The 10,225-nt window shown below is 40.6% G+C and overlaps 2 protein-coding genes across 3 annotated transcripts; one reads left to right on the top strand and one right to left on the bottom strand.

The window, feature by feature from the left end:
- Positions 1-223: 223 nt before the first annotated feature.
- On the top strand, positions 224-4,319 carry LOC131330456 (tryptophan synthase beta chain 2, chloroplastic). 2 transcript variants are annotated; one of them, XM_058364045.1, is made up of 5 exons: positions 224-645; positions 1,255-1,611; positions 2,444-2,886; positions 2,983-3,076; positions 3,924-4,319. In XM_058364045.1, the coding sequence occupies exons 1-5, from the start codon at positions 493-495 to the stop codon at positions 4,089-4,091; spliced, it is 1,215 nt and encodes a 404-aa protein (XP_058220028.1). In that variant the 5' UTR covers positions 224-492; the 3' UTR covers positions 4,092-4,319. The 2 variants fall into 2 exon arrangements, with proteins under 2 accessions (XP_058220028.1, XP_058220029.1); XM_058364046.1 differs by having other exon boundaries at positions 231-645; positions 3,916-4,319.
- Positions 4,320-4,952: 633 nt separating this feature from the next.
- LOC131330457 (glucose-6-phosphate/phosphate translocator 1, chloroplastic-like) lies at positions 4,953-9,913 on the bottom strand. Its single transcript, XM_058364047.1, has 5 exons — positions 8,930-9,913; positions 8,389-8,614; positions 7,627-7,849; positions 6,399-6,612; positions 4,953-5,314 (listed from the first exon to the last, which is right to left on the bottom strand). Exons 1-5 carry the CDS (start codon positions 9,431-9,433, stop codon positions 5,303-5,305), a joined length of 1,179 nt encoding a protein of 392 aa, XP_058220030.1. The 5' UTR covers positions 9,434-9,913; the 3' UTR covers positions 4,953-5,302.
- Between the last annotated feature and the right edge of the window lie 312 nt (positions 9,914-10,225).

Raw genomic sequence — 10,225 nt, 5'->3', positions numbered from 1 at the left:
CTACACATTCAGTGTATGTGTAGGTCTCATCCTTATTGTGAGTATGAATGTATAAATAAATATGGTGTTAGAATTTTCCTTTCAATATAGTGCGTGCAAAATCTATCATTATCACGTGAGTATGTGTGTGTTTAGGTGTGTATAGATGGGCGTGGTATGAGTACTAGCAAAGTTGTTGTCTTTTTCCGTTCAGCGTTTGGCCCCACCGTATCTAATCCATCTCAGATGTCGGAGTAAGCCACGTCGGCCACCAGAAAATCGCCCAACCTCTCTCTCTCTCTCTCTCATGGCCGCCGCCTCCCCAATCCGAATCAGAAACCACCCCCTCTACTTCCCCTGCCCTCAACAAACCTTCATTCTATTCCTCCCATTTACCCTTCAACTTCGACAAAATTACGCATCCGGTCCCTAACAAAAGGATTTCCGATCTCCTGTACTCTCACTCCGTAATCAACAACTCGCCAATTGGAGGAGAACGACCAGAGGACAACCATGGAGCCCGAACCCAAGCCCGTTCTGCTGAGACCTGACCCGTTCGGACGGTACGGTAAATTCGGCGGGAAGTACGTGCCCGAAACTCTCATGCACGCTCTCACCGAGCTCGAATCCGCTTTTCATTCTCTCGCCGGAGACCAAGATTTTCAGGTTTCTCTTTTTTTCGTTACAATTTCCAATTTTAATGTTTGGGGTTTCGTTGAAAGCTCAATAATTCAATGGGTATGTTTTACAAGATTAAAGTATTGATTTTTACTGTTTAATTGTAGATGTTTAGCATGGCCCCTGTGCAAGATGACAGGCACAAATCAAGACATTGTCCAAATTTTCTGTTAAAAAGGGTTTTGTTTTTTAATGTTTTTTGTGCCGAAGAAAATTTCGGATTACCAATTTGTTGTTTAGTTGCACAAACAGTTTAGAGAAAAGTAGGGAGTGATATATGGATTGGAATGGATTATAATGTTTCTGTTCTGATGCAAATAAATCAATAAACGTGTAAAAGGAAAGGAAGAACCGCTGTATCGTTTTGAAACCCTACAACTTTCTTCAATTGATAAATGGTGGTAATAAATCGGAAATTGCAACGGTACCATGCGTCTCCTGGAAAACAAAGACTCAATCTTTGACATTTTTTATTAAGCTTGAAGTTTTGGTCAGAGCAACTGTATTGTGACTACTGTCAATTGTAAATATAGTTTGTTCTTAATTGAGGTCTATTGCGATATTAATTATATATGGTATGACGAATTTTGGTTTCAGAAAGAACTGGACGGGATACTGAAAGATTATGTTGGTAGAGAGAGCCCTCTTTATTTTGCAGAACGGCTAACTGAGCACTATAGGCGTCCCAATGGCGAAGGGCCGCATGTTTACCTCAAGAGAGAGGATCTTAACCACACTGGTGCCCATAAAATCAATAATGCTGTGGCTCAAGCTTTGCTTGCAAAACGCCTGGGGAAGCAACGCATTATTGCAGAAACTGGGGCTGGTCAGCATGGAGTCGCCACAGCCACCGTATGTGCTCGATTTGGTTTGGAGTGTGTTATTTATATGGGAGCTCAAGATATGGAAAGGCAATCTTTAAATGTCTTCAGAATGCGACTTCTTGGAGCTGAGGTTTCTTTCCATACTTGTATCTTTTTAGTTGCGCTCAATGATTTGGCCGTTTTTAATCCTCATTTGGTGACTGCATAAGTGTGCCTTCCGAACATACACTCTTAGCTGTTTTTGTATGAAGTGTTTACAACTATCGTGAGCAATGGTACCTTGCAGGAAAAAAACTTTGTTATGAGCAATGGCATTTGGAGGATCTCTTTTTGTTATTATACTTGTACTGTTGGAAGTTTGGTGGCAGCATATCTATAGTATGAGAGGTTTGCCGCATTGTAAATGCAGGGTTCTAAAAATCAGCCTAGGCCACGCCGCCGCGCCTAGTGGCCTAGGCATTTGTCTAGGCACCGGGCCGATTAATTGCACGCTAGGCGGGATCAATCGGTGATTAATCAGCTAGGCGGCTAGGAGGAAGAATAGGCGGGTAGGCGATGTGATTTTAGAAAATTAAGGGTTTTAGTGTCGTGGTAATATAACATAAGGGGCTTCGGTGGAGTTTTACTATGATATATACACATTTCTAGTCTACCCAGTTCTCTTACACGATCAAAAATTTCAAAAGCCCTTTTAGTTTTTTCTTCTGATTCTCATGCCTTCTACAGCCCTGTTTCCTTATCCCATCCAACAACTTTAAAACAACCCCAAAAAAAGAGACTTCCAGCTTCCCCTGGTTTATTCCAGCTTCATTAATCCTTTGTTCAGCCATTTTCACTACGTCGCTCAGATGTTTATTGGAATCAGTTTTCTCCTCGTGTGATGCGTAGCATACTTGCTTTCTTTATTATCATTTATCACCACTTCTGACAGAATACTCCGGTGTTATTTGTTACTCTAATAGGTTAGGGCTGTTCATTCTGGTACTGCCACATTGAAAGATGCTACATCAGAGGCTATACGAGATTGGGTGACTAACGTGGAATCAACCCACTATATCTTGGGATCTGTTGCTGGGCCACATCCATACCCCATGATGGTTCGAGATTTTCATGCGGTGATTGGCAAAGAGACAAGGAAACAAGCATTGGAAAAATGGGGTGGGAAACCAGACATTCTTGTTGCCTGTGTTGGTGGAGGTTCAAATGCCATGGGACTTTTTCATGAATTTGTGGAAGATGAAGATGTTAGGCTGATTGGTGCTGAAGCTGCAGGTTTCGGATTGGATAGTGGTAAGCATGCTGCTACCTTGACTAAAGGGGAGGTTGGTGTGCTGCACGGAGCTATGAGCTATTTATTGCAAGACGAAGATGGGCAAATAGTTGAGCCTCATTCCATTAGTGCAGGGTAACTATCTCTTATCTCTGAGTCATTGGGCTGTCCATGACGTTTTGTGCTGTATTTTATCTAACTTCATAACTTGTACTTCCATGTGTCAAATAGCCTGGATTACCCTGGAGTTGGACCAGAACACAGCTTTTTGAAAGACTTAGGGCGTGCTGAATACTATAGCATCACAGATGAGAGGCGTTGGAAGGTATGATTTCTTGTGATGCTGATAAAAAATTTTGCTTCTAGTTCAATCCTAACATCCTCTTTTCACCGTCCTATCTTGAATAGTTGTTCGGTCTTATTTTGATTCTCTGTTTCTTGTCATGTATAACACGATAAAAAAAAAAAAACTCTGACAGATTCTATGTAGTTTAAGATCTGCTGCTGGCACCAATGGGCTATATTCTCTTGAGAAAGTCTGGAAGTTAAGGAGACGTAGCTCTACAATTTTATGTCTCCCATTGACCATGGAAAGAATACTCACTAATTGAGCAACTTAAATTGGAGATCTACGTAGTCCAGCTCAATTGCGGATCTTTTTTTTAAAACCTGAAAAGTGTGCAACATTTGCTCTCCATAGTGTTCCACAGACACCTGTCTACGAAGAATTGCAAATTCCAGCTTAATTGTTTGGTCTGTTCCCCAGTTACTCCCTGAAAGCTTAAAGGCATCGAGTGTTTTGCTCATAAAGCTATTCGTAGACTTGGACACATCTCATTTTGAGTTTGAACTGTTGGGAAGTCGTAGTAATTCCATGGGATAATTGTATGATCTTGCACAGTATGCTAAGTCAGCGCTAAGTTTTTTAATCTTCTGCCAGTAGTTCTTAGAAAACCTGTCACGTGAAGGAAGGAAAGTTACTGTTCTACCCCCACCCAGTTTAATGGATTCCTCAACTACTTAAGACACTATAACTTGGTGGATTGTGTTTGCTCAATCATCCCTATCAGCCATTTCTCGTTCTTATCTGGGGTTCTACTCCCAACAGTAATTACATTTTTCTGATTTTTTTTTTCTTGTTATCATTTTGCTATTTTCATGCAGCCTTTAAGAGATTATCTCGACTAGAAGGCATAATTCCGGCACTGGAGACATCACATGCTCTTGCATATCTGGAGAAACTGTGTCCCACCCTCCCAAATGGTACTAAGGTTGTGCTTAACTGCAGTGGCAGAGGAGATAAGGACGTCATGACGGCCGCTAAATTTCTGCAGGTTTAATTGTCATTCCTCTAGGATCTTATGACCTGAAGGGTTCATCCTTGAGATTTAGCCCAACTTTTTTTCTGATGGATTTTCTGTTTTCTGAGAGTTTCTGTGTGTTGTATGAATGAATTTTGTTATTCCAATTTCTGAAACTAAATTTTTTGGGATAGGATCAATCTAGCCATCTTGTACGAGCATGCAAAACTCGCCATCTTGTATGAGAAGCAAAAGTAAGTTTCTGTTTATCTTCGGCCTTTTATCTAAAGGGTAAGGTGTTATCCACTTCCTAATGAATCCTAGACATGGTACTTCCTAATGAATCCTAGACATTGTGCAAAAATCGCCAACCGCCCAACGAGGTAGAGTGTATCCTGGATATTGAGAAGAAAATTTGATCTGACATATTGACCATCTTTATTCTCTTACTCCCTCTCCTTGTGGTATTTTACCATCTGCGAATTTCTTGTTCTTCCTAAAGTTGTCCTCAATGACGCTATGCTGACTAATTTTGACAACGAAAATTTTTTAATACGTCTCCCGTTAATGTCAAGCGATACGAAAATTCATGTTAATCAATCGTATGATATTTGCAATAACTAAATTAATCTCAATACGGAATAATTTAAGAAAAGTAGCCTTAACACAGAAAAAAATAGCTAGTTCTTCCTTTCATTTGGGTGGCCAACTAGACTAGCCCCAGTAGTTTAGCAAGTCTATCAACGGCAAAGATATTTCATATTTGTGTGTACATATCAGTGTTCAAGAATCATAATGCTGTATACCATAACCAGCATCTTTTGCCGATTCAAGTTTGGGGGGTCAGTGTGCAAACAACTGCCTGCTTGCATCCATCAAAACAAACATCAGACGTGGGTCTCATATAATTCATTTCATTTTATTGATACTGATGTGCTCAAAACAAGCAAGTTTTGGCCATTGTCTTCTGTTTATGTGAAGAATTCTTCTCTTCAGCAAAGGGGAATATTGGAGGAATGACAAAAATGAAAGGAAATAAATATCTGATCACCTGTGTAAAATTTAGGTTCTCCACAACTCATTATTGATATCTATCTACAAAAGAAAAGCTCCTTGATCCACCTTCCTGATCCCAATCGGAGATGGATCCCAAAATACGGCTACTAATTGATGTCCAAGCAGAAACTTAATCTTGGCAACGCGTCTTCTCTAGTCATCTATGATACAAAACGGTCGTAATCCCAGCTCTCTCACTGCTTTGCCTGTAAAAGAAATATACCACGGTACATAAGTAAAGCAGACTCATTAGGAAACAAGCGACAAGTGGAGCATATTCCTAGATTTTGCCATGAATTCAACAAACCATTTCTCGGTTTGAAATTTGAATAAAAACTCGGAAAGCAATGACCTAGGCAGCCAAGAAAATATGCGACCCTCAGCCTGTGTTCGGATCACGGATTAGGGGTGTGCTGACAGGGGAACCAAAGAAGACACTCAGCTTCTTCACTTTATTTATTTCTTTTCTTTTCCTTTCCACAAAGGCCACCACAATTCCATGATCCAAACACAACCTTAAAACAAGGTATCAGACAAAATATTCAGACCCGACCCCATAATCTCTTCTTTTTTTTTTGATAACTCAGGTGTCCAGGCCAACTTTCACGCACCTCGACGAATCCTATGGGACCAATCCCATCACCCACTTGCGGGGGTCCCAATTAAACCCCAGAGCAGCGAAGCTCTATATGTACTAACCCCAAAGGAATTGATAGCACCTAAGAGATTTCGAACCTGAGACCTTAGAAAGAAGCAAACCTCTAAGACTCAAGCCTTGACCACTAGACCAACCCCTTGGGGATACCACATAAGCATTTTTTCCCTAAGACAACCCATAAGGATGTCGAAAGTCCAAATTCCACTAGCATAGAAATTACCAACAATGGCCCCCATCCTTGTGATCTAATTCCACATTTCTACTGCATGCAACACATTTAAAAATTTTAAAAACCAGGTAATTGGCACAGATTATACTTTACAGTATTATGCAGCTTGGGTTCAAGACTTATTGAGCATTGAGGTGGCAAGGAGTGGGGAGAAAGGAATTACTTTGTTTCATTTTGCTTCAGCTATTTTCTTTTATTTCTTGCCTTGCAACTGAACAAAAAGGGTAGAAAGTGACAATTTTGTCCACACATCTTGTCAGCCCATTGAGACAAAGATAGCTTTTAAGGGTATAGTTTCAGACTTTTCAATACCTTCCGGTCTTGTGGAATACAACTAGGAAAGCTATCAATAATCCACGTCAAAACTCTGTTCATAAAGAGGAAGAAAACAAAAACAAATTACCTGGGAATACAAGAAGGTTCCAAGGATTGCGATTGCTGCTCCAAGGGCATTGATGGGCTGGACAGGTGTATGGAAGATGATGATAGACGAGACTATGACAGATATACGTTTCATGGTGTTTCCAATGCTAAATGTCAAGGGAGAGATCTGGTCCAGGGACATGTATGAGACCTGATTGTATAGGTGGTAGAACACGCTTTGGGCCGCCACCCACCTAAATCACACGCGAAAATCAGCCACACAAAACATATGCAAGGAAAAATCTACTGAACGATCTATTGAACACATATTTCAGACAAAAGCTTGACTTTGGAAAGAAACGAAGAATGAATAACGTGGTTATCAAGATGACACTTGCCAAAACTGCGGCGTGTAAGGAAATCAAACAAAGCCATTCAAAGAAATCAAAGAAAGCAAAGGCAAATCAAAGAAAGACAAACATAGAAGTAATCACAAAATTTATGCACCAATATAAACTTTTTGTTTTTCGATAGGCGTGAATAAAAAAGACAATTTCCACAGGTTATTGTGAAAATATCAACTGCTTGGGAGCAGTGGCTCGCCAGACTTCTTAAAAAGGTCCAACATTCATCAATTAATTCTTAGAGCGGTTCAGTTTACCAATCATTTACACTTTAAAGACTTTAGCCCCTCAATATTTCAAGGCCTGCAACAAGATCAATATTTTTCTTCTCTAGATCTTCAAACAACAAATTTGGGTGCAGTTGAATCAATCAATAACCAAGCTTATTATGGGGTAAACCATAGTTGGCTTAAGATCAAATAGGATTTTCCATTTTCTTCACACACACACACACACAAAAATTATCGATTACAATGCAATGGACCATCTAACTACATGTTAATATATATCCTAATTAGTAAGAAGCACCACAGATGTCACCAATCCCAGATGATTCAAGGCTGTTCAGAGATGGGCCCTTCGATCTAATCAACTTCAGTGCAAGTTACAGTAATGAATGGCGGGCAAAAAAAATTGGAAATACGAGGAAGGGCAACCGTTTGGCAAATCCCCAATTAATTCTCACAAAGTAGCGAAATAGGTCATGGACGATACCTAACTCCTGGAAAATTATCACCATAAGGATTCATTTCTAACTTGTTTATGTAAAAGTAAATTCATGGATTTCCAAAAGTGTAAAGACAAAAATAGAACACAAACAAGGGCTACGTAGAAACCAGAGTTGGCAGATGTCATGTGGGTTACCAGATGAACTGGGGTCCAATTTGAGAGAGAGCCGTTTCCCAACCAACTGCCCACATCTGTGGTCCCTCCACAGCAATTGCAAATGGAGTGAGAATCAAGAGAGACAACATAGAGAGACACGCATAGTAGTTCATTCCACCAACAGACTTCCCCTTCATACCCCTCTTTGAAAATATGTTGCGGAATACAAACGCCAAGTTGGATATCATGGCACCCATAAAACCTGAAATTGACAGCCAACTACTAAAATTAATGCACCAGAAACCATCCACCAAAGCAAAAAAGCAACAAAATTACGTTCAACCCCAAGCACTTTCTTCTAAGGCAATGCAAACCACAAAATGCCAGAACCCAAGTCATCGGGTTAAGTAAGAAACTCGTGACTGGCGTGAAGGAAATTAAGAGAAATGAACAAGTTGGTCAGAACTCTCTCATTCGATGACATTCTGGAAAACACCACACGAGTTAAGCTTCTTGCTTAATACTTACCTACTTTTCTTTGGTTAGAGAAGAATAAAGAGGTCTCAATTGATAAAAACGTGCAGTTAAAGTATTAAATTAAGCTGAATTTGCAGGAAATTACGTTTTCTCAAGCCCCAAAATCGAGTATACTGTGCATCAAGATCTAAATTTCGTAAATCTCCCCAAGTTATGAACAAAGTTGAATATAAGAAGAGAATGAAACAAAATGGAAAATACGGATCAAAAAAAACAAAAAAACAAAAAACAAAATGGAAAATAAGTTCAACACGGTCTGATTACCAGTCATATTGAAGTTGAGCTCAGTCAAAGCAGCAAGACCGCAGCCACCGATGATCGGAATGAGGGACAAGTAAACCGAGGCGGGGAAAGTTTCACCCAAGAGGAACCTCGAGACCAACACACTGAAAGCAGGCTCACCACTCTTGATGATGTGAGTGAACGACACTGCAACTTTTGACATACTCACTGTAGCGGCTACATGCCCAATTGTATGCGCCAGGGCAACCTAACAAAACCCCCCAAAAACAATAATTAACAAAAACCCAAAGAAACCCACCACACCCAGATCAAAAAATCTAAATTCCACCACCCCCATATCACAAAAGTCCAAATTTCGCCAGACCCAGATCATAAAAACCCTAGATACGCTGAAAAATGCGGAAAAACCCAGAGCATAAAGGTCTCAAATTTCACCAAACCCAGATCATAAAAGTCCAATTTCACAAAACCCAGATCATTTTTTTGCTAAGTACACAAAACCCAGATCTTGAAAACCCTAGAAATCGTTTAAAAAATGGAGAAAAACTCTAAATTAGCTTACAGGGAGGAGTGCTTTCCAGAACTCGAAATCAGTCTTAGGAGCTTCGGCTAGTCTAGTAGCCCAAGAGATCAACATCATGAGAGATCCACAAGCGAGCGAGAGAGTCGAAGTGAGCCACGGAAAAGGGAAAGCATTCAGCACTTTCTTATTGTAAATATTAAACACCACGTTCAAAGCCCACCACGTCGCGAAGTAGACACCGATCTTGAGCTTCTTAGCCGCCTCCGATGGCACCTGCTTCGCTCCCTCCTCGATCGGCTCCGACCGATCCGCCTCGTACGCCTTGCATGCGATCAAAGACCGTTTTTTATTCAATTCCCCAAAACCCTCAACAGAAGAAACACACAAGGGTTTTGCGATAGCGATAGCGGAGGTCTTCCCTCGGGTTTTTAACGCCGGCAGTGGAGGTAGAACCGAGAATTGACGTAACGGCGCCGTTAACTTCGGCCGGAAAACGATGGAACCGGTAATGGGCACCGTGGGTTGCTTCACAGACGAAATCATGCTCAAAATCTTGACGGTTCTTGCCTAAGATTGCCAAATAACAAAGAAAATTTAGAGAGATTCTGAATTCTTTGACTTTAGATGGGTTTTGCCATAAAAACAAAAAGAATAATCAGACTCCAAAGATTTTGAGAGATTTCTGAATTCTTGTGAACAACCAAGAAACCTACAAATCCCTTACGCCTTGTGGGTTTGTAGGCTTAGATCACGAATTTTGGAAGACCTTTGAGATGACTGTGATCTAGGGGTTTTTGGGAAGAATTGTTGAGGAAAAACTTCGGTGTCGTCACTGCGCTACCAAACACCTCATGTGATTCGGTCGACCAGATACGAACTCCTTTTCGGTACAAAGAAGGCTACGACTTTCGATATGCGTTGGAGCTTAATTGGGTTTGGGTTGGCGGAGGAGGAAGTTGGTTTTGTGAGGGTTTAGCTTTTGCTACTCTGGTGTTGCGTCTTGTGTCAAACTTTCCAACCACTCGTGAGAGCCTACCACCTAGGCAAGTACTGTAGTAATAAATGGCAAAGTTTGGGGCTCACCAATAAAAAATAAATAAAAAATGGTTAGGACTCACCGTAAGGCCGCATTTGGAATCACTGAATCAACCCTACTGTTTTTTTTATTAACCTAATCTATTTTATTTTAGAGGAGGATGGGTGCTTATTAGATAAGCAGGGAGAATAATCATGAGGACAAATTGAAATTAGTAGGTTGGCTCATATAACCATCTTCTATTTGGTTGGCCCGTGTAATAAATATCTATACTGAAACAATGTGCACTCTCTTGTCCA

The sequence above is a fragment of the Rhododendron vialii genome, chromosome 6a (assembly GCF_030253575.1).
Source record: "Rhododendron vialii isolate Sample 1 chromosome 6a, ASM3025357v1".
Classification (NCBI taxonomy): domain Eukaryota; kingdom Viridiplantae; phylum Streptophyta; class Magnoliopsida; order Ericales; family Ericaceae; genus Rhododendron; species Rhododendron vialii.
This window is presented reverse-complemented; position numbering and strand designations above follow the sequence as displayed.

What these genes read in the sequence shown, in the direction of transcription:
- LOC131330457 (XM_058364047.1), bottom strand. Translation starts at nt 9,433, where the DNA reads ATGATTTCGTCTGTGAAGCAACCCACGGTGCCCATTACCGGTTCCATC. An exon ending in GCTCAACTTCAATATGACTG is followed by an intron (nt 7,850 to 8,388) that starts GTAATCAGACCG and finishes TGTCAATTTCAG; the next exon opens with GTTTTATGGGTGCCATGATA. An exon ending in ATTGGACCCCAGTTCATCTG is followed by an intron (nt 6,613 to 7,626) that starts GTAACCCACATG and finishes CGTGTGATTTAG; the next exon opens with GTGGGTGGCGGCCCAAAGCG.
- LOC131330456 (XM_058364045.1), top strand. Translation starts at nt 493, where the DNA reads ATGGAGCCCGAACCCAAGCCCGTTCTGCTGAGACCTGACCCGTTCGGA. An exon ending in CCGGAGACCAAGATTTTCAG is followed by an intron (nt 646 to 1,254) that starts GTTTCTCTTTTT and finishes TTTTGGTTTCAG; the next exon opens with AAAGAACTGGACGGGATACT. An exon ending in CCTCATTCCATTAGTGCAGG is followed by an intron (nt 2,887 to 2,982) that starts GTAACTATCTCT and finishes TGTGTCAAATAG; the next exon opens with CCTGGATTACCCTGGAGTTG.